The sequence below is a fragment of the Peromyscus leucopus genome, chromosome 5 (assembly GCF_004664715.2).
Source record: "Peromyscus leucopus breed LL Stock chromosome 5, UCI_PerLeu_2.1, whole genome shotgun sequence".
Classification (NCBI taxonomy): Eukaryota; Metazoa; Chordata; class Mammalia; order Rodentia; family Cricetidae; genus Peromyscus; species Peromyscus leucopus.
In genome coordinates, this window is record NC_051067.1 from 8,542,121 (window position 1) to 8,564,252 (window position 22,132).

The 22,132-nt window shown below is 52.0% G+C and overlaps 2 protein-coding genes and 2 long non-coding RNA genes across 10 annotated transcripts in view; 2 read left to right on the forward strand and 2 right to left on the reverse strand.

Annotated features, from left to right (window-relative positions):
- Fam193b (family with sequence similarity 193 member B) overlaps positions 1–12,672 on the forward strand; it is a 34,553-nt gene extending 21,881 nt beyond the window's left edge. For 6 of the 7 annotated variants that reach the window (XM_037205692.1, XM_028863492.2, XM_037205691.1 and 3 more), the window contains 6 exons: positions 1,027–1,210; positions 2,072–2,311; positions 7,933–8,938; positions 9,088–9,163; positions 10,100–10,213; positions 12,300–12,672. In XM_037205692.1, coding sequence (XP_037061587.1) covers positions 1,027–1,210; positions 2,072–2,311; positions 7,933–8,938; positions 9,088–9,163; positions 10,100–10,196 — 1,603 coding nt within the window. In that variant the 3' untranslated portion in view covers positions 10,197–10,213; positions 12,300–12,672. The remainder of the gene's footprint in view (positions 1–1,026; positions 1,211–2,071; positions 2,312–7,932; positions 8,939–9,087; positions 9,164–10,099; positions 10,214–12,299) is intronic. The other variant, XM_028863499.2, reaches the window with a different exon arrangement.
- On the reverse strand, positions 9,509–11,040 carry LOC119087993. The gene is made up of 2 exons (XR_005091547.1): positions 10,399–11,040; positions 9,509–10,000 (listed from the first exon to the last, which is right to left on the reverse strand). It is a non-coding gene; the product is annotated as an uncharacterized LOC119087993 (long non-coding RNA).
- A 1,433-nt stretch (positions 12,673–14,105) lies between the features above and the next one.
- On the reverse strand, positions 14,106–16,027 carry LOC119087995. The gene is made up of 2 exons (XR_005091549.1): positions 15,833–16,027; positions 14,106–14,557 (listed from the first exon to the last, which is right to left on the reverse strand). It is a non-coding gene; the product is annotated as an uncharacterized LOC119087995 (long non-coding RNA).
- A 76-nt stretch (positions 16,028–16,103) lies between these two features.
- On the forward strand, positions 16,104–22,089 carry Ddx41 (DEAD-box helicase 41). The gene is made up of 17 exons (XM_028863516.2): positions 16,104–16,294; positions 16,370–16,480; positions 16,750–16,909; positions 16,989–17,063; positions 17,192–17,252; positions 17,363–17,499; positions 18,360–18,432; positions 18,549–18,702; positions 18,780–18,916; positions 19,701–19,863; positions 20,277–20,408; positions 20,653–20,724; positions 20,827–20,923; positions 21,062–21,211; positions 21,298–21,369; positions 21,482–21,592; positions 21,763–22,089. Exons 1-17 carry the CDS (start codon positions 16,268–16,270, stop codon positions 21,897–21,899), a joined length of 1,869 nt encoding a protein of 622 aa, XP_028719349.1. The 5' UTR covers positions 16,104–16,267; the 3' UTR covers positions 21,900–22,089.
- The last annotated feature ends 43 nt before the right edge of the window (positions 22,090–22,132 follow it).

The following is a 22,132-nucleotide window of genomic DNA, read 5'->3' on the forward strand; positions in this document are numbered from 1 at the left end:
CCTACCATGTGTTTGCTGACCTTTCCAACACAGACATGGGCTACACTGGCCTGTCCTAGACTGTCACCTTACTCTTATTTCCTCTGAAACATGGGTCCAGCTTCTGCAGTATTCCAGCTGTTGCTGACCTACCCATCATAGGGCTCTGGTTCTTCCCAGCTCTGATTCTGGGACCTCTCGGCCAGTTTCATCTTTACCTTAGGAAGAAATTGTATATAATATAAGTTGCCCCAACTTATTGCCAGAGTCTGGAGGCAGAAAGTAAGTGGAGAAAGCATGAACTCTGTACACAGGGAAACACAGGTTTGTGTTTACTATCTGTTGGACTTTGGACTGTGCCCTGAGCCTCAGTCTCTTCAACTATTAAAAGGGGATAGTGGTGCTGATTTTTTTAGGACTTCAAGGATGGCTAGATAACATGCTGAGGACGTTTCTGGGTCCAGGCAGTAGCTCTTGTGGTTTATAGCTCCCAGGAGACAAATCTGCTTTTTCTCATCACAGAGCTCTTGATTAAGGAAGCTCTACCTGCTGATACAGATGCCAGACAGATGTGTTGTGAGGACCCTGGGAAAGTAGAAAGTTTTCATTGATCATTTGGGGCTGTACCAGAGGAGCCATCAACCCACAAGTTCAGATTCCTGCTTGCCAAGCACTTGCTGTGCAAGGTTGCCGTGCTGTGTCATGGGACTCCTCCAGAATTTAAGTACATACTGTCTATTTACCTAGTCTAAAGAAAATGATGAACAGCCCATTATCGCAAGGCTTGATAAAACAGCAAGCTAGAGAGGTACCCACACACTGCCCTCAAAGAGGTATATGCAGGAAACTTCCACAGTCAGACTTTGCATTTGTGATGGCCTATGAGGCAGTAGAGACACTTATCAGGCTCTGCTCTTTACCAGAGGCACTGGTGTGGCAGGTGAAAGGCAGTTGGAATGGTGATGGGGATCGGGACACTTTTCTGGCTCCTGCTGTATTCTGTGCCTGCACCACTTACTCTCACCTCTGGGCCCTTCTCCGTTGCAGCAGGGACCCTGGGTGCAAAGGGCACAAATTTGCACACAGTGGCCTGGCCTGTGAGGCAGATGAGGGTCTGGGCGAGGAAGAGGATAGCAGCTCTGAGCGCAGCTCTTGCACCTCGTCCTCCACCCACCCACGCGATGGGAAGTTCTGTGACTGCTGCTACTGTGAGTTCTTCGGCCACAATGCGGTGAGTGAGCCTGCCTGGGCAGAGAGGGCTGGGCAGCCAGGGGGCAGAGGAGAGACCCTTTGCTCATGGCAGTGATTGCCACACTGGGACTGAGAGTCCTTGCACCTACATCTGCTTGCTTCAACCTCAAGGCACATTTGTGAGATTGGGTTTTCTTAACATTTTGTTGGCTGTGTTCTGGTGGTTTCTCTTAAGACTGACTTTTTTCTTTAGGCAAAAGAAAAAGAGGTAGCAGAGAGAAAGCTATGTATGATTCTGATGAGTATATATATGTGTGTAATCACAGAGAAGTGAATGCTTGTGCAAGATGAAGGCAGTGTGGGAGCAAAAAGTTCCCCAAGTGTGGCAGCCAGCTGAGGTTCAGGCCATGAGCCCAAAGGGCACCAAGAAGGAGGCTCAGATCAGGGTACATGCTGTCCCTAGACGGGAGCGATTCAGAAGTCTCGGAAGGAGAGAAGGAAGAGGCTGCTGGCTAGGGCAGAGCAGTTGAGAATAGGAGACGTGGAAATAATTCAGAATTACTAGTCACCTTTGAGCTAGGAATTGTTATCTTCATTTTAGAGGTGACAAAATTGAGGTTCACAAAGACTCAGTGGCTCACCCAAGGTCATACAGCTTCCAAGTGATGAAGCCCGGGCTCAAATCTGCTTCCCTGGCTCCCCAGTCCTTGGTCACCGAGCCGTCTTCACACCGACCACTGCTTCAGCTCAGAGCCTACTGAGGATGAAGTCATTTGGCCTTGGTGGCTGATGCTAGAGAGAATAATCGTCTGGCTTCTCACCACATACATGGTGCCAGCGGGTGGGAGTGCTATGGGCCTCCCAGGCCTAGGGTGTAATGTCAGCACCTCCCCTCCCCCAGCCACCCGCTGCCCCGACGAGTCGGAATTATACTGAGATCCGGGAGAAGCTCCGCTCGAGGCTGACCAGGCGGAAAGAGGAGCTGCCCATGAAGGGGGGCACCCTGGGCGGGATCCCTGGGGAGCCAGCGGTGGACCACCGAGATGTGGATGAGCTGCTGCAATTCATCAACAGCACGGAGCCCAAAGTCCCCAACAGCGCCAGGGCCGCCAAGCGGGCCCGGCACAAGCTGAAAAAGAAGGTGGGTGTGGGGGGAGCTCAACTCTCCTGCCTCTCCTCCCCAGGAATCCCTCACTCCAAGCCCTGAGACCTCGGGGCGTGATCGGTGCTGGCTGCCCAAAAAAATCGTTGGTATGGCTCAACTGCTATGGGAAGGTCTGGATGAATCTGGGAGGCATCAAGGTCAGGGAAAACCTGGGGGCAAGAATTTGGAGAAGGAAATGTCTTAGGTGCAAGCTGCTTGCTCAAGTCCTCCAAGCTGAGGACTTGCTACAGTTGGTCATTTATTCATTCAGCATTACTTCCACAAATACTGGGAGCCAAAATGTAACAGTTAAGTTCCCACCAGAGAGAAGCTTAGTCTAGTGAGGAGACTAACACAAACCTGGACAAGTGCCAGAGGGAGGGAAGTGCCCATTCTCGCCCAGAAGTGGCTTTACTAGAGGTTGACTCACCATCTGAGTCCTTGGGAGTGAGGACAGATTCACCAGGGGTCCCTTCTCCTGGTAGCAGGCACAGCACATCTCACAGGCAGCGTGGTCAAGCCACAGCTGGAAGTGGCAGACAAGTGGGCAGGTAGTGGAGGCAGAAGACAGTCTCAGAGCCTGCTGAAGATCAGCTCTGACCAGCCTCCAGGTGAGAGCGTGTCAGCGGGTGGGTGACGTCAGATAGTACACTTGTCAAGGCTGTATTTTGACTGCAGTGCGGTGGTGGTATAGAAAGCATGTGGGAAGATGAGGGCAGGGAAGTACGAGACCAAGGGGGAGGTGACTGAGAGTGGGACTGGAGAGATGTGAGGGCAGCAGAAGTGACAGGCTTGGGTATTCTGATGAGAGGATGACACACAGTCGGGTGTCTCCCAGAATGCTGATGGTGCTTGTGCCGGAGGCAACATGGCAGTTTGAGAAGGAAGACTGGATGCAGTTGGGCTCGTTGACTCAGGTTCCCGTGAGACAGTCAAGTGCAAGTGCAGGTGTGAGACTAGTTGTCAGAGCAGAGATATAACTGAAGCCATGGGAACGAACCAGTCCTCGGGGCTGTTCAGGACAGCCCTGCTGCTAGAGGAGCCCTGAGCTGGATGGCTTGCCACCTGCGGCTTCCTAACTTCGCCTGCCTGCCTCCAGCTGCATCTTGCACGGTGCCATGCACAGGAGCCACCATCTGAAGAGATTTGGTTTGATAGTCAGCCAGTTCCATTTCTTGGGTGGTCAAACAACCCTAGAGCTCTAGAAGGCAGAAGTGATTCTCCATCTTTCCAGCCCAAGGACAACCAAGATCCTTCTGCAGCCTGAAGTAGTGAGCCGAAAGGTCCTGCTGTTACCTTCAGAGAATGGTCAACCTTCCTTTGCTCCCACCCAAAGTTGCTCTCCTGAGGTGTTCAGTAGGTTACAGTGGTCTCTGGCCTCTTCAAGCCGTCCCCAGAGGGCTTGCTCAGTAGTTCCCAGGTCTGCTGTGCTCTTTATAAACCCATGGACCTTTCCTGAATGACTGTCACTCCAGGTGAAACACTTGAGATGTTTCCTCCTTTGCAGACACTCTCAGGGAAGTCTCCTGCTATACTTCCCCTTCCCCTTGCGTATCTAGGCTGCCCTTCATCACACCCTTCTGCTCTCCAGCTCACTATCTACTAGACCCAGCCTTGTAGGCTAGGACAAACATACACAGGTGGTCTCGGTATTAGATCAGCCTCCCCTCTGAGGTTCAGCTTCCCTGGTAGGCATGGAGTGATGACTGCTTACTCTCTACCACCTTAGGAGATGGGTAAAGCAGGGCCTTCCCATTCCCTCACCCCACTTCCTTTTTCTTGCCTTTAGGCACTGGTCCCTGCTCCTTTGAAGCTGCACCCCTTCCTAAGCCGTCTGCAGCCTCAGCCAGTCTCCTCTGTCCTCTTGATGCTGCCATCTGACCCTCTGTCTTCTCCCCAGGCCAGTCTAGCACTCGCTCACTTGAGCTGAGAAGTAGTGATAAGGAGGAAGTGACCGACACCCTTCTCACTCCTTACTGGCTCTCTTCACTCCCTTCTGTCACACCTGCTCAGAAAATCGCCTCCCACCCCACCCTGCTCTCCCCTCTACACCCAGAGGGTAGCTTGTGACTTATGTGACACTCAGCTAGGTGCTTTCCCACTTGCTTAGCTCTTGTGTCGCCTGGCTGGCCGCTCCCTATCCTTTTATTCCTCGTCATGCCCATTCACGTGGCCCTTTCGTCAAACCTCTGATTCTCCAGGCTCTCAACTGCCCTCCCTTGTTTTTTAGCAAATAACTAAAACTTCTGTTTTCATCAGGGAAAAAGCCATTGGACATACCTCCTCATCTAAAGGAAGGGCTGTCCTCCCACCCCAGCCCCTGTAGTCCTTTTTTGCTTCCCCAGCTTAGGCTGCTTGCTCTATTTCCAAAGCCTTTGATTGGTAAACGTTGTCTGAGGCTCAAACCCATACTCTAGCAAAGAAATCTGCAGTCTTTCCTCTGGCCTAGCTCCCATCACATGTCTTTGTGCCCACTGTTGAATTTCAGAGGCAGACAGTTCCGAGAAGCTGGAGCCTTTCCTGCTCTCCCTGTTTGCTGTCTTCATCATAGCTGTAATTTTTGACAGCCTTACATCCATGTCCATTGTTCTCACTTCCCACTCATCACCTCACCAAAGACTGCTGCCCACACCCTTCAGGCACCAGTTTATTGCCAAATCCAAGTTATGTCTTGGTTATGTGCCTGTCAGAGTTGTCCACTAAGCGACCTTTGACATTTTGTTTGTGCACCCCTTTAAACCTTGTCTTTGGCTCCCTGGCTTTCAGGCAAGCAGGGCCTAGGAAGGGGCCATCTTCTCCATATTTCTCACCTGCCTCTCTGACCTCTTTCTCCTTTTTGAGTTCTTGTCCCTCACCTAGACTTTGTAGAGCACCTCTCTGGAAAGAAAAGCCATCTAGGTAGTCAACACTACCTTGACATTGGTATCTCTGCTAACTATTGGTCCTCTTTGGGGACATCCTGCAGGTACCTCACACTCAGTATATCATGAAAGAGGCCTGCCTTCTCTTCTCTATTATCTGTTTAGTAAAGGGGACCACTTCACTCTGTTGCTTGACCTTAGCCCTAGGCACTGTCATGGGAAAGTGCACTGTGACTGAAAGCAGTGAGTGAGCCTTGGAATTGACTTCAGTTTGAAGCTCAGCTTGATCACACTTGCTGTATGACCTTGGGCAAATCACTTAATCTCTCAGCCTCAATTTTTCTATCTATAAAATGAGAATAACAGGAACCTAAGCCATAGATTGTTGTGAGGATGAAATGAAATGATGTATGGAGCGTTGGGCAGAATGCCTGGCCCCTGAGTGCTGGGTTCATGGGGGCCACTGTGGCAGCTGTAGTAGTTGGTAATGTTTTCTGGACATGTGTCATTTTACCTTCTTGACTAACCCCAAAAATCCCTATCCATGATAACCCCATACCCCCAACTCAAACCAGTCTACTTTTCTCTATCCACAACATCTGTTTTTCAAGCCTTCAGTTGGTAAGCACTGATTGCCTCAGGCTCAAACCCAGACTTCTGCAGAGCTCCTCAGGATCCAGCTGCTGCTTAGCATACTAGCTCCATCTTTCAGCCTCTTACTTTTTAGCCTACCTTCCTGCCTCCTAAGATCTCTAGACACCACACCTCCCCTGGCAAATGCAAAACAAAACTTGAGGCTCTAGCTGTACCTCTGCATAATTTTTGCTTCCTAATGATGTGATTTTTCATTTTCCCTATATTTTACACTTGTTCCTTCAACCTAGAATGTGCTCATCTCATTTTTTTCCAGGATAATTCCACTCACCCTTCAGTGCCCCTCTAGGAACGCTCTCAGACAACCCAGGCTGGGTTAAAAGCACCTTGTACTTTCTGCCCTGTAGCATTTGGCACTATCACTGAATTAAGCAGTCCACTTATATGTATCTCTCCTCCTTGGCTGACTGAAGCTGGGAAACAGAGACTGTGTCTTGTGTCCAGCTTCACTCCCAAAGCTTAGCCACTGCCTCACAGTCAGTGAGCAGATGGGACTGAGAAGTCTGGGGCTTCTGTGCCTTGTCTTGGTTTGGCCACTTACCAGCCACCTACCGTTGAGCCAGTTTCGCATTCTGCCAAAGTTGAAGTTCATCACCGTGAACTAGGCATTACACTGCAGCAGCAGCAAGGGCAGTGGTGAGGGTTTAAACGTGACCTGCTGCACGGGGCCAGGTTTGGGAGGAGCTGCTGCGCCTGTGTGCTTTCTCCTTTCGATGCCAGTGTTGGTAATGGGGAGGTGCTGTCCACACCAGCGCTTTTCGGGGGTTCTGGACACATAGCAAACATTTCTGTGAGTGAGTAAAAACTTCCTTACCCATAACAACCAGAAGCCAGACTGTGCTGACTCAGGGATACAGGGAGAGACCACCCTACGGTCTCCAGTTCACCTGCAAACACTGCTCCAGGCCACATTGCTGCTCACCTGAGTAGGCAGAGTCCTGGCACATGGGGAAGGAGACTTGGCACCAACCCTTACAGCTGTCCTCAGAGCAACTTTTTCTCCCTAAATTACAAACTTGGAAGTTCAAAGAGAGGAAGTGATTTGTCCAAGGAACTCTAAGGAAGGCTGCGCTTAGGTATGTACTCACTGTTCAGAAGAGATGAGAATACATGCCTGCCCACCGTGTTTGTGCGAATTTTGAGGTGATGGCAAGTGTTCTCTCCCCAGGTTCATTTTCCTGTCTCCCCCTCAGTTTGCAAGTCAGCTGGAAATACGTGAGGTGGTGCTCTGCCATATCCTTCCCATCTGACTCCTAGGTCCCTGTAAAGGCCTCATTAGCCTCTAGTACCTTGCATCTAGGCAGACAAATGTGGATAGCTCAGCCACAGACTGGTTTCCATTGTCCTGACTCAAGTCTGCCAAAGGTGATTACAGGACCTAACTTCTTGGGACCTCCTAGTCTTCACCTGGGCTCGGGCTGCTTTTGCATCTTGTTGTGTGGACTCCGTCACTGATCATGGTATGCTATAGGACACTTTAGATGTGGGCTTGGATATATGGAGCTGGCTGAGCAGTGAGAGACCTTTGTTCTTTTTTTTTTTTTTTTTCCTCTTTTTTTGGTTTTTCAAGACCGGGTTTCTCTGTGTAGCTTTGGTGTCTGTCCTGGAACTCACCCTGTATCCCAGGCTGGCCTTGAACTCACTGAGATCCACCTGCCTCTGCCTCCCGAGTGCTGGGATTAAAGGTGCGTGCCACCATGGCCTGGCTCCCACTTTGTTCTTTACTCTAGAGTTATTGTCTACTTTGCAGATGAGTCCACTGGTGCCTAACTGGGGAGTGGGTGAATTACTCAAGCTCCCCATGCCAACTCATGCCTAGGAAGCAGATCCTAGCATTCTTAGACCCAGAACTGACACAGGCTCTTGATGGGTAAACTGTCAAAACCCTACCCTCGGGAGCTTATTTGTACTTGTACCCCAAGACTTGATATTGTCTGGTTTCATTGTCCCCTCATTCCCGCAGGATTGAGGACCATGTGGAGATCACCAGTCTCTGCCTTCAGCAAGTGAGTGGCAAAGCTAGGTCCCAGGCTGATGTGTCAGGTGTCATATTGTACCTGGTCACTGGCAGACCTCTGCTGAAACTGCCTCTTCTATTGGCAGGAAAAAGAGAAGGCCCGGTTGGCAACAGAAGCTCTGAAGCAGGTGAATCGTGTTTCTGGAAGCCAGGAGCTAAGGCCTGCCAGGGAGAAGCTCCTAGATTGGCCTGACCAGGAGCTGGACCGAGTCAATAGCTTCTTGAGCAGCCGCTTGCAGGAGATCAAGAGTACCGTCAAAGACTCCCTCTGTGCCAGTTTCAGCATGTGTGAGCTCAACGTGGATAGCAGTGGCTTTAAGGAGGGGGCTGTGGAACCTCAGCCCCAGACTCTAACCCCTTCAGACCTCAACGGCTCCTCTGAGCAACAGCCTGACATCAATCTTGACCTGTCCCCTTTGACTTTGGGCTCCCTTCACAGCCACACATTACAAGCTCCAAGTGAGTCAGTTGCACCATGGGCAGAAGGAAGAGACCCTCACCCACCATGGACAGAGGTGAGGGGCCCCCCTCCTGGTATCCCTGAGAATGGGCTCGTGAGAAGACTCAACACTGTGCCCAACCTGTCCCGGGTGATCTGGGTCAAGACGCCCAAGCCAGGCAACCCTAGCTCTGAGGAAAGTTCAAAGGAGGTCCCCAGTAAGAAACAGGAGCTGTCTGAGCCTGTGGCCACAGGTGGGAAGCCAAGAAAGAGCAAGAGACAGGGAAGTCAAGCAAAGAAGAGTGAGGCGGGTCCAGGCCCCTGGCCTCCAGCCAACCTAGAGGCTCCCAGTGCCAAGAGCCAGATATCTAGCCCCAAGCAGCCAGGCAAGGGCCCAGATCCTGCCAAAGTGGGTAACTGTGCAGAACCTGGAGAGGACAGCCGGGGGAGCCGGCCAGGACCAAGCTGGGCTGACAACCCCAAAACTGACAAGAAGGGTAGTTCCTGGCAGAATTGGCCAGGTGAGGCCAAGGCTCGGACTCTGGAGCAGGAATCTGTGCAGACCCCAGGCCTAGCAAGGCCACAAAGCTTGTCCCAGGGCAAGGGCCGCAGCCGCCGGAGCCGCAAACAAGAGAAGGCAGCCTCCTCCTTGGGTGAGTGCACCAGGAACCAAGTGGCAGAACCCCCACCCCAACCAAGCCACGGGGTGGAGGGCAGTCCCCGTGTATGGGCAGCACTGCTCCCAGCATGACCCCAGAGGCCTGGCCATGGGCACTGAGCCCTCCTGGCTGTGTCTTCCTAGACGATGTGTTCCTGCCCAAGGACATGGATGGGGTGGAGATGGATGAGACAGACCGAGAAGTGGAGTACTTTAAGAGGTAGGTGTGTACTGCCTGCTTTTCCCCTGACTGAGGGGAGATTATGTCCATGCCCAAGCCCCATGTTGTGTTTCAGGCCTGAGAAAGTCTGTGGGGTCCTCACCACCCTTCCAGGCCCCCTATGTAGCCTGAACCCATGGAGCTGCTTGGCAAGACACAGCATCTGAGGTGCAAGGCATAAGGAGAAGGAGCCATGTTGGGACAGAAAAACTAGGGCTTCTTCCAGCTTTATACATTTGTATTTCTTACTCATTTTAGACAGGGTTTCAGTGTAGCCCTGGCTGCCCTAGAACTAACTCATTATGTAAACTAGGCTGGCCTCAAACTCACAGAGATCCCCTTCTCTGATTCCCAAGGGCTTAGGTTTTATTTGTACTTCTTTTCTAGTGGGTCAAGATCTAGGAACAGTCTAGACAGGGAGAGGTTCAGAAATACACAGCCCACTGACCCATGCTGGTAGAGACATAAAAGCATGCTGGTGGCCATCACACCAACCTGGAGGTTAGTGGAGGAGGCCTTTCTGGGAAAGGTGGGTAAGACTGAGCTGAGCTCACCAGGTAAAGTGGTAACAGTGTTGACAGAAGTCTGAGGGTAAAAACCAGCTCAGCAGAGCAAGGCTAAGGCAGAGATGATGACAGTTTGTGTCTCACAGCAGGTGTCTTGCATTGTCCCCTGGCCTCATGGGCAGTTCTCATGCCTGTCAAACACCTGGAAGCCAACTTGTTTCTTTCTTTTTGTTTTTTTAAAGAGTCTTGCTGTAGCCCACACCTCAAATTCACAGCAGTCCCGAGTGCTGGGATTACGGTGTACACCACCCCTCTGGGTTCCGGTTGGTTTCTGTGAATGAGACAGACAGGTTTTGTCTAGAGGCGGGGTCCAGTGAGGACAGGGGAGAACCTATTACTGTGTTTTACCCATATTTCCTAAACCCAATAGGTTCTGTTTGGATTCTGCAAAGCAAACTCGTCAGAAAGTTGCTGTGAACTGGACCAACTTCAGCCTCAAGAAAACCACTCCTAGCACAGCTCAGTGAGGTGGAGACCTCAACTGGTACTTGCACCCCACTCCTCCCAAGCCCTGCCACTTTCTGTGCCCCTCTACACCATCTGGATTCTGGGTCTGCAGAGCAGGGCTCAGGGCTTGCCGTCCCTGCTTTTTTCATCTCTGTAGCAACCATCTGTCCAGGCGCAGCTGCTGATGATCTGCACCCTGTCCTCTTCTGTGTGTCTGCTCACCCAAGGCCTCTGCTCTTCCATCACATCTCCCTGGTTAGGCCCTCCCTGAATCTTGCTGCTGCTTCTCCTGAAGGTCTGCCTCTTAGGGTGTCAGGGCTGGGCCTCCTTCAGCCTCCCTCCCGAAGCCTTCAGACAGCGGTAGACTTCATGGAGCTGCACATGCTTGGGCATTGGGCTTCAGTCCCATTTGCTTCCTCAGTGCAGACTGTCTGAATGCCATCCACCTTAAGCAGTGTAAGAGAGCAGCCCCTGGGGAACAGGGAGGGGCAAGTGAGCTAGAGCAAGACCTCCTAGGTCATTGATAATCATGGAGGTGTTAGTGAGGGTTCTTCCCCAGTGGGGCAAGTTCCCTGAGGAACTAGTAGGTAAGCTGCCTTTTGGGAAGAAACTGGCCCACAAGCAGCTCTGGCCTCCCTCCAGCCACCTGCACAAGTCCTTTTATCTGAACTGTTGACATATTAGATAATGTTCTGGGGCTGGGTGCCCAAAATTAGAGAAAGCCTCCAGGCTAGACGCTTGACTGAAGAAGAGATAGGCAGCTTGTACATAGTATTGGGGCCCAAGGCTATTCAGTTCCATGTCTTCTTTTTTTAGTGATTTATTTTTATGTGCATTGGTGTTTTGCCTTTGTGTCTGTCAATGAGAGGGTGTTGGGTCCCAGTTACAGATAGTTATAAGCCACCGTGTGGATGTTGGGAATTAAACACGGTTCCTTTGGAAGAGCAGCCAGTGCTCTTTACCTCTGAACCATCTTTCCAGCCCCACAGTTCCATGTATTAATCTTGTGCTGTGTACCAGATCAGGTCTTTCTGTCTGACAGCTACTTAGCTGCCCTCAATAACAGTGGGAGGCTTGGACAGGTGGCCTCATCTCTATATGCATACTCTTGGTGTCCTCATCTGTCTCTATGCTCCTCTGCTCTTTAAAAAAATTCGTCTCTGGGGTGAAGCAGTGAGCTTCCTGAACCCTGACCAACTCCCCGGGGGAGGACAGACAGAGGCCTACAGCCAGGACAGTCTGCAGAGTTGAGGGCCTGTGCTGTGCATGTGCTGCCTCCAAGTGAAGGCTGTTTCCTTCAGAATCACCTCAGGCTTCCTGTGCTTTGAGGAGTCTGGTCCTCCACCACACCAGGATAACCACACCCCAAGAGCATCTTTGAAGGCTAAGGCATCCTCTTACCTTTCTTCACCACCACAAGAGCAAGGAATAACAAAGACCCCAGGCGTTTATCTGTTGCCCCTGTGGAAAGAAAAAGGGTCACACCTCCTCACATAAGCCCATTTTCACTGGTTTTCTGGGAAACCTAATCCATCCATCTTCTGCCTTGGCTGATCTCTTCCAAGATAGGAAAGCTACTACCCTCCTCCCCACCCTCATGAGTGAGTGTCCTTGAGTCTCTTCTGACAGGATCTGAAGCCTACAGTGCTGGCAGGCTCAGGACCCTAGTCCAGGTTGTTTCCTTGGAACCTGACTAGAAGTCTGAATACAGGACTGGCCTCTACCAGTGTCTGTCAGTGAGAGAACCAGCAACCAAGCTCTCACTCAGCCCTGACCTGGACAGATGTGCTGCAGGAATGGCCTCAGGTTTCTCAAGGATTGTCCCAAATGTTGACAGAACCTCAGGACTGGGGCTCTGTCCCTCAACAATTTTAAGCTTCATTTTCCACTGGAAATTTTCAAATTTTCATTCGGGAAGTCTGTTGCTTGTTTTCAGGCCAAGAAACAAAAATAAAACTTACTACCACCTCCACAGGGACCCAGAGCCAGCAGGGTGCTGGGGAGAGACTGGTGCTGTGACCCATCCCCAGCCCAGAGCCAGCAGGGCCAGCTGGGGCCAGGGTGAGGAGGGGGTGGGGACAGAGCTGATGCTCACTGTAATTCTGCCATTTTTCCCCCCTCAGCCCTGCCCAGGTCAACTTCTCCAGGTCATCTCAAGGCCCCAACTCAAGCTGCAGATGTAGTTTCTTCTCCGTGTGCCCTTCTACCTGTCTTGACCCTCCCTGCTCCCACCACCCTGACCAACCAAAAGCTGAATGGATGCCATGCTGTGCTGGGGCCTTACAGGACCTCAGCAGAGCCGCTTCCTGGTGCTACGCAGCCTCCACACTCAGAGCCCAAGGAATGGGCTGGCCTGTGAGCCAAGGGCTGATGGTACTGCTGGCCCAATACTGCTCTCTTTGTGTTTTGTTTTGTTTGTTTTGTTTTTTTAATTCTTTACTTTTGATACTGTGAATATCTTTCTTGCAGAAAGATAAAGCAACATTTGGACACAGAGTTAGTGTGATGGTGATTTGCTGGTCTGAATGGGGAGTGGGTGGGATATATGTACTCAAACAGAAGATCTGTCTTGGTCAACATTATGGAGCAGTATAAACAATTGGTCATATTTTCACTTAATCCTTAGAGTCCTCCAAGCAATCCTAAATGGGACTGATAGCCCAACATAAAGAAGAGGAAACTAAGACAAGACAGTAAAGTAACTACTGAACAGTCTGGACTCCACTGTCCCAGCCCTTCCTTCTATTGGGAGGACCCAGGTACATGAGCCTGGAACATTATATGGGCTGAGTAGTTCAACAGTGGCTGCCTCTCTGGACATTGGAGAAGCTGAGAACCCAGTACTGCTCAGTCCATGAAGCAATTCCAATCTAGTGCTGAAGGCCTAGAGGATTCCTGGAGAGCCGCTGATCTTTATTTCTTTTTACTAATTTTTATTTATGTGTATGGGTGTTTTGTCCACGTTTGCCATGGAGACCAGAGGAAGACATTGAATTCCCTGGGACTGGAGTTACAGGCGGTTGTGAGCTGCCATGTGGGTGCTGGGAATTGAACCTGGGTCCGCTGAAGAGTAGACAGTGCTTTTAACTGCTAAGCCATCTCTCCAGCCCCCAAGAGAGTTCCTGATCTTTAGTCCATATTGGAAGGCAGAAGAAGCTAGGCTCTGATGTCAGCGGCAGTAGCAATAACAGAGTAGATGCATTCACCCGTTAGGTGAAAACAGACAGGCAAAAAGCTTTTCCCTTGGATCTCCTTCTGTCCAGGCTATCACCTAGGAAAGTGCTGCCCATTCTGGAGGAGGGTCTTCACCCCTCAGTAAATCCTTCCTGGAAATGCCTTTACAGACCCATCCAGAGGTATATCTGTTAGTTGATTCCAACATTAACCTTTACACTTAGTTTTCCCCTTTCAAGATGGCCATGTGGATGCAGGCTGAATATGGTGTTCCTCCATCTGTATGAGACCAGGTCTACGAAAGGCCCTGAGGCCTTTGCCTACCTCGCACCTATCGCCATGGCCAATTGAGACCCACTCACACCACACCCAGCACAGTTGGAGCAGTTAAGGGCAAACTGAATTTTTATGAGTTAGGTCTGATTGCCTGCCTAATGGGAATGAAACATGTACCCATAGACACATTTATAAAGTCAAGGAATCCACTTCCATCTTCCCAATTAGTAATTTAATAGGTTTGCTAAAAATACCTCACATATATTATGTCCAAACTGCCCTAGAGTAGTTATTTTCTATTAAATGCAATTTTTGTTTTGTTTTGTTTTTTTGTTTTTGTTTTTTGAGACAGGGTCTATGTAGCCCCAGCTGTCCTAGAAGTTGCTATGTGGATAGAGCTGGCCTCAAACTCACAGAGAGATCCTCCTGCCTCTGCCTCTGGAGAGCTGTAATTAAGGTGTATACCACCACACCGTGCCTTTTTTAAGATTTATGTGTAGAGTGTTTTGCTTACACCATGAGCCTGGTGTCCAAGGTCAGAAGAGGGCATTGGATTCTGTGGAACTAGAGTTACACATGTTTGTGAGACACCACGTGGGTGCTGGGAATCAAACCTGGGTCCTCTGCAAGAACAAATGCTCCTAACTCCTGAGCCACTGCTCCCTGAAGGCTGTTCTTAGGTGAGCTTCCGCGGGTAGCACAGGTCTAATGGTGTACTGTGTAGACAGAGAGCCCTCCACAGGCGGACCCTCCCTCTCTCCCCACCATAGGACTAGGTGGCGGCGTCATCATCGTTGGTTACCTTCTAAAGAAAGGGAGCAGGGTACAGACAGCAGGTGAAGCCTTTCTCTGTTTGTTAGTTGTGTTTCTCACACTTTGAACAGCTATCTAAAATTCCAGTTGTGCCGCAAGTGAAGGTCTGGTCAAGTACCTACAAAGACACAGATGCAGTCACCAGTGAGGTTGTGGTCCTAGTTCTCTCTTCCGCTCACATTCCCCTCTTCCACAATTACTCCTCCTTTATGAATTCCAGGATGGGAGAGGTTGTTTTGTTTTGTTTTCCTTAAGGTAAGTTCTCACTATGTAGTCAAACTTAGAGATCTTACTGCTCTGCCTTGCTAAGTGTTGAGATTAAAGGTGTGTGCCGCTGCATGCCGGTTGTGGTAGTCCACACCAGTAGGTGGAGGCAGGAGGATCATGAGTTCGAGGCCAGCCTGGGCTACACATTTGCCGGGTGGTGGTGGCGGCGGCGGCGGCACGCCTTTAATCCGAGCACTCGGGAGGCAGAATCAGGCAGATCTCTGTGAATTCGAAGCCAGCATGATCTACAAAGCGAGATCCAGGACAGGCACCAAAACTACACAGAGAAACCCTGTCTCGGGGGGGGGGGGGGGGGGGGGGGGAGGTGCGTGCCGCCATACTTGGCTTTGGTTTTTTTCTTTCAATTCCTGCTCATCCTTTGCATCCTACAAGAGAAACCATTTGCTATCAATATCATAAAAATCGATTTGCATTGCCCTTGTGATGATTCCATGCTAGGTATTGTGGCATATACCATCCCAGCACTCCTGGGGTTGAGGCAGGAAGATCACAAGTTACGCAAAGCAAGTAAATAGGTTCTGTCTTCACTGTGGCCTGTCCTCCGCTCCCTCTTTGGCACTACTGCATGGTGATCCATGCTGCTGTACAGATACAGGCTTACAAAGGGGCGGCCAGCACCACTGCTGTTCTTCCGTAAAGTGGATCTGGACTCGGACAACCTAAGTCCAGTCTTCCTTTCACCCTCCCTCCCTCCCTCCAGCCACAGAGATCTCTGTGCCCTGAAGAATTTGTACTTGCTGTACACTCTCAGCCTCCTTCCTGTTCTCCTGGTGGTGATTCCTCACTTCCGCAGGAGCCCAGAGCGGTGTCTCCTCTCAGCTATGTCTAGTTTCCCAGGCGGTCACTCAGATTTATGTCATTTACACATACAGGGAGGGCCACAGTTAAAAAACACTGCATGGCGGTGGTGGCACACGCCTTTAACCCCTGCGCTCAGGAGGCAGAGGCAGGCGGATCTCTGTGAGTTCGAGGCCAGCCTGGCCTACAAAGTGAGTTCCAAGACAGGCGCCAAAGCTACACAGAGAAAACAAAAACAAAACAAAAAAAAACCAAAAACCCACCATGACCATTACTTTACTTCTGACCCTTGGGACAGAGGAGTTACCTCATGCAGATGAGGAGTCCTGGCCTAGGCAGCCCGGGGAAACCCTCTTGCAAGGCTGGGGCTCTTGGCCACCAGAGGGCGCAGCATCTCCCCCTCCACTCCACTCCCCCCCTCCACCACCACCACCCCCACACACACAGGGTGCGGGGGAAGAACGCCTTGCTGTTGGCTGTTGCTCAACGAGTTCATCCTTTCATCACACGTGTTGAATCTTCTGCGCATGCTTCAAGTCCTCCGTTACCCACAAAGCTTTGCCAGACACTGTCAATAAGCTCTGCTGCCCGCCCACAAAAGCGCTGGAGAAAGTTTGTCCCAACACGCGATCCGGCGCTCACGGCGTTGCTAGGCGACGACTACAGTTTTTCTCCATCTGATTGGAGCTCAGATGAGGCGTGGGTTTTTTTGCCCTGGCATTGCGCATGTGCGCGGCCAAAGATGGAGGAGTCGGAACCCGAGCGAAAGGTGGGAGTGAGGCTGGGTCCACGCGAGGGGGAGCGCGAAGGGGGAGGGGCCGCGGGCTGACTTGGGTCTCTGCAGCGGGCTCGCGCGGAGGAGGCGGCCGCGGGAGGGAGCCGCTCCGAGGACGAGGATGAAGACGACGAGGACTACGTTCCCTATGTGCCGTTGCGACAGCGCCGGCAGCTACTGGTGAGGGGCGGCATTCCAGGGGGCCACGGGGGCGTGTCCCCGGCCGTCAGCGGGAGGGGCCACCTGGGAGCCGGAGTAGTACCTTGGGGCGCGGTTCTGAGGCAGATGAGGGACGGGGGACCTAGCTGAGCTCCGGACAGACGTGCGCTTCAGTGCACACGACCCCCCTCCCGGAAAAAGCCAGGGTCCCGGCGCCGACCATCCCGGTGCTATGCCCCCCACCTTCCGAGTCTTGGGCTTGACTCTGAGGGACACTGGTGGGACCTCAGCTCCAGAAGCTGCTGCAGCGAAGACGCAAGGGAGCTGCGGAGGAAGAGCAGCAGGACAGTGGCAGTGAGCCCCGAGGAGATGAGGACGACATCCCGCTGGGCCCTCAGTCCAATGTCAGCCTCCTGGATCAGCACCAGCACCTCAAAGAGAAGGCTGAAGGTGGGCTGAGCAGGAAGGAGAGAGGCTGAGCCTGGGCCGCAGCGCTCCTCTCTCTGACATCTTTGGCTTCTTTTGTCAGCCCGCAAGGAGTCGGCCAAGGAAAAGCAACTGAAGGAAGAAGAAAAGATTCTGGAGAGTGTGGCTGAAGGCAGAGGTAATGATTATAGCTGGTACAAAAGGATGTGGGCTGAGCCACCTCCTCCCAACCTCAAGCAGGTTGTGTCCCAGGGGGTCTGGCTTTTGGGAAGCAGGAACCCCATTGAGCTATGTCTGTCTCCTCAGCCTTGATGTCAGTGAAGGAAATGGCCAAAGGCATCACATATGATGATCCAATCAAAACCAGGTATGTCTTGCCAGTCAACGTATCTGTGTGGCTGAAGACTGGCAGTGATGCCCTGATGCCCAGCCATACTAAGAGCCCGTGTTGACCTCTCCTGTGCGCTGCACCCGTAGTTGGACACCCCCACGTTATGTCCTGAGCATGTCTGAAGAGCGCCATGACCGAGTTCGGAAGAAGTACCACATCCTGGTAGAAGGAGATGGTATCCCACCACCCATCAAGAGTTTCAAGGAAATGAAGTTTCCTGCCGGTACGCATGTGAGGAGAGGGGAGATGCCATGCTTTTATAATCATGCCTCCCTGAGATTGTGTGCCAGCCCCAGCTGAGCTCAGCAGTGGGGATGGAAGGTTTGAGATGGGATTTCACTTTGTGGGTGGGGGGTGGTGGTGGTGATGGTGGTCAGTTTTGGGGGGGAAGTTCTTTTGAGACAGGATCTCACTCTGCAGCCCAGGCTGACCTCCTCAGATTCAAAGCAGTCCTACTTTATCCCTACTGAATGCTAGTGCTAACATTGTAGGCATGACCTCCCATGCCCTGTGTGGAGGTGAGAAGGTGGGTAGGTTTGAAACCAGGTGTCATTATGGAGTCCTAGTTGTCCCAGAACTTGATACGGGCAGGCTTTCCTCAGACTCAGAGATTTACCTAGCTGTGCCTCCCAGCTTCAGGGTTATAGGTGTGCATACCAGTCCTGGCTAGAGAAAGGGTTTCTTTAGGCCTGTTTTCAGATGCCTCAGCTGTACACGTTCAGTCTTCTGCTTAGATAGAGCTTTAGTGAGAACATTATGTTATGCTTAGGTAGATGTGGCCCCAGTCAGCCACTGGGCATTGGACCCACTGTTTCCTGTCTTCAAGCCTGTTTCATGATTTGCAACTATAGGGAAAAGCTAATTTTACAGGATCCGGGGCTCTAATTAAATACCCATTTTTTTTTTTTTTTTGGTTTTTTCAAGATAGGGTTTCTCTTGTGTAGCTTTGCGCCTTTCCTGGAACTCACTTGGTAGCCCAGGCTGGCCTCGAACTCACAGAGATCCGCCTGCCTCTGCCTCCAGAGTGCTGAGATTAAAGGCGTGCGCCACCACCGCCCTGCTAATACCCATTATTTTTTACAGCCATCCTTCGAGGCCTAAAAAAAAAGGGCATCCTCCACCCAACACCTATTCAGATCCAGGGCATCCCTACCATGTGAGTATGGGCTGTGGGCATGGGGTCCTTGAGGGAAGGGAAGAGCAGAGAAGCGGTGCCCATTTGTCCAGCTGTCTTCTGCTGGGCCCAGTCCTAAAGCTCTCCTCTCCCAACAGTCTGTCCGGTCGGGACATGATTGGCATTGCCTTTACGGGGTCAGGCAAGACACTGGTGTTCACGCTGCCTGTCATCATGTTCTGCCTGGAACAAGAGAAGCGGTTGCCTTTCTCCAAGCGTGAAGGGCCTTATGGACTCATCATCTGCCCCTCAGTAAGATAGGCTAGCCTGGGGGTCAAGATAAGGCCTGGGGATGACTTCTGGTACCAGCCTTGTCTCTGTGCCTGTAGCGAGAGCTGGCCCGGCAGACCCATGGCATCCTGGAGTATTACTGCCGTCTGCTGCAGGAGGACAGCTCACCACTACTGCGCTGTGCTCTCTGCATCGGGGGAATGTCAGTGAAAGAGCAGATGGAGACCATCCGACAGTATGTACAAACACCCCGTCCCACGGGCATTCCCAGAGTTCCCCGAGAAGCAAAAGAACTCTTAGTTTACCTTCTGCATAATCCTCACAGAGCTCTGAGTCCAGCCCTTGAGGGAAGACAGGTTGGGGTGGGATGGAAGGATGTGGCTAGGTATTGTGGGAATGTAGTAGATGGGATGTCCCACTCTCTGGGATGTAAGAAGTCAAGACTTTGCAGGGAAGGTGCCATTTGAATTTTGCAGCAGGGCAGTTCAGGCAGAATGCTCACAGATTGAAACCTAGGGTGTCCAGAAAACTCAGAGCTACTCACTAAGGTACTGATGTGGGGCTAGACCCCAGTAGCACCTCTGTAGTAGTTGTACAATCCCCAGTCGACGTGTGCAGCATTCTGGACCAGGCCCTGAGACCGTAGTCATGCTAGAACCCATCCCTGTGTCTGAGGTGTCCACAGGCTCGCTCGCTCGGGGAAGATGCAGGCACAGAAAAGATAAAGTCACCTTATCAGGAAAGGGAGCCCAGCAAGGCCAACAAAGGGACACAGGAACCAGGGCTCTCTTGAGAGGCTCAGGACAGCCTTCTTGGGGAAGGTGTGTCAGGATAAGTGCCCGCCAGAAAGGTGCAGTCCCTCCCTCCCAAGCAAGCAGCATGTGCTGCATATAGGGCAGCACGGGGAAGTGCTGAGAGGCAGGGAGGGAAACGGCCAAAGCAGAAGGCGAGGGGTAGCCTCTGGGAGGTGACAGGGAGAGCCAGGTAGCCCAGACCTCAGGATTTCTCTTTGTTCTCAGTGGTGTGCACATGATGGTGGCCACACCTGGACGCCTCATGGATTTGCTGCAGAAGAAAATGGTCAGTTTGGACATCTGTCGCTACCTGGCCCTGGATGAGGCTGACCGCATGATCGACATGGGCTTTGAGGGTGACATCCGGACCATCTTCTCCTACTTCAAGGTGCCCGACCCCTGCCAACCCCTGCTCCCCTCAGGCACCCCTGCGCAGAAGTGTACACACTTGCACACTCCATCTTGACCTGCAGAGGCTCTCTGCACTGTCATGTCCTCTGCTTTTCAGGGTCGACATCCTCAGACCCCATCCCCCTTTACCCTCCATCTACCCCTGCATGCCCTTAGCTCGGTGGTTCTCAACCTTCCTAATTCTGCAACTCCTTAATACAGTTCCTCGTGTTGTGGTGACCCCCAACCAAAGTTATTTTTGTTGCTACTTCATAACTATAAGTATGCTACTGTTACAAATTATAATGTAAATATCTGATATGTAGGATATCTGATAGGGGACCCACAAAGGGATCACGACCCACAGGTTGAGAACCACCTGCCTTAGCCCCAGTCTTCACCCTTCCTCAGGGCCAGCGACAGACTCTGCTCTTCAGTGCCACCATGCCGAAGAAGATTCAGAACTTTGCTAAGAGTGCCCTGGTAAAGCCTGTCACCATCAATGTGGGACGTGCTGGAGCAGCCAGCCTGGATGTCATCCAGGTAGGCGGGCACTCCTAATGGGCAGAGTCTTACCAGTACAGGCTAAAGCTAGCCACGCTCCCCTGATGCTAACTGAAGAGTCCACCTTGTGACCTTTAGCCAAGGCCATTCTTAGGCTGCCCAGCCCTCAGTGGCAAGAGGCTACCAGGTCAGCTACCCCACACTGGGAGCCCAGCTGCAGTGTCAGGGCTATGACTGATCAGCCTAACCTTGAGATCACCTGACTTGACCCCTGTGGTGGCAGGAGGTGGAATATGTGAAGGAGGAAGCCAAGATGGTGTACCTGCTCGAGTGCTTGCAGAAGACACCCCCTCCTGTGAGTACAGCTGGACTAGCTGGTCCCAGGCTTCTCAGGATGAGGTGATGGTGGGGGGATGCGGTATGATGCCCTCTGACTAGAGTTGACCTTTTTGGGCAGGTGCTCATCTTTGCTGAGAAGAAAGCAGATGTGGATGCCATTCATGAATACCTCTTGCTCAAGGGGGTCGAGGCTGTGGCCATTCATGGGGGCAAAGGTCAGGATAGTTACTACATTGGCATAGACCTGCTGCTGTGACAGCTCCCTGCCTTCCCATTCCCTGCCCCTGCCTGGCCAGCCTGTGCTACTCCCAACATTCCTACTATAGTTCTGACACATACATCATCCACTCTAGACCAGGAAGAGCGGACCAAGGCCATCGAGGCATTCCGGGAAGGCAAAAAGGATGTCTTAGTGGCTACAGATGTGGCCTCCAAAGGCCTGGACTTTCCTGCCATCCAGCACGTCATCAATTATGACATGCCTGAGGAAATCGAGAACTATGGTAGGGAGCTTGTGATATTGATGGGCTGGACAGGACGGGGACGAGGCGTCCAGATAGCGGGCTAGAAGCGGTTCCTTTCATTGCAGTGCACCGAATTGGCCGCACTGGGCGTTCAGGAAACACGGGCATTGCCACCACCTTCATCAACAAGGCCTGTGGTGAGTCTGTCACCATAGCTACCTTGGCTCTACCCTGGGTCCTCCACATGTCGCTATCCAGGATGGAGCTCCAGGACGGAGCCTGATGGTGCCCATTATCCCTCTTCCTTAGATGAGTCAGTGCTCATGGACCTCAAAGCCTTGCTGCTGGAGGCCAAGCAGAAGGTCCCACCTGTTCTACAAGTGCTGCACTGTGGGGATGAGTCCATGCTGGACATTGGAGGTAAGTGTTGAACCCCGTCTCCAGTGTACAGCTGGGCGGCTTGGGGCTGGTAAGGCAAGTAGACCGAAATGCCAGGAAACCAGCCCAGGCTGGTAGGGCCAGCCTGGGGTCAAGATCTAGGGCCTGAAACTTGGTCCTGTGACCTTTCTGACCCTTCTCTCCACTCCCAGGAGAGCGTGGCTGTGCCTTCTGTGGAGGCCTTGGCCATCGGATCACTGACTGCCCCAAACTCGAAGCCATGCAGACCAAGCAGGTCAGCAATATTGGCCGCAAGGACTACCTGGCCCACAGCTCCATGGACTTCTGAGCCGTCTCTCTTCCCTCTTCTCCTCAAGAGGCATCAGTCGCAAGACTCCAGCCATGCATACACCAGCCCTCAAGACAAGAAGCCAGCCCCCTTGGCCCAGCTGGCCTGGGCCATCCCAGTGCCCCCCAGAATTACTATTTTTGTTCTCCTTCCCCAGCTGCCATTAAAGCACAATCCCCTCTATCTCGGACCAGCTCTTCCTCTTTCTCACCCACCCGTCCCCCAGTTCCTGA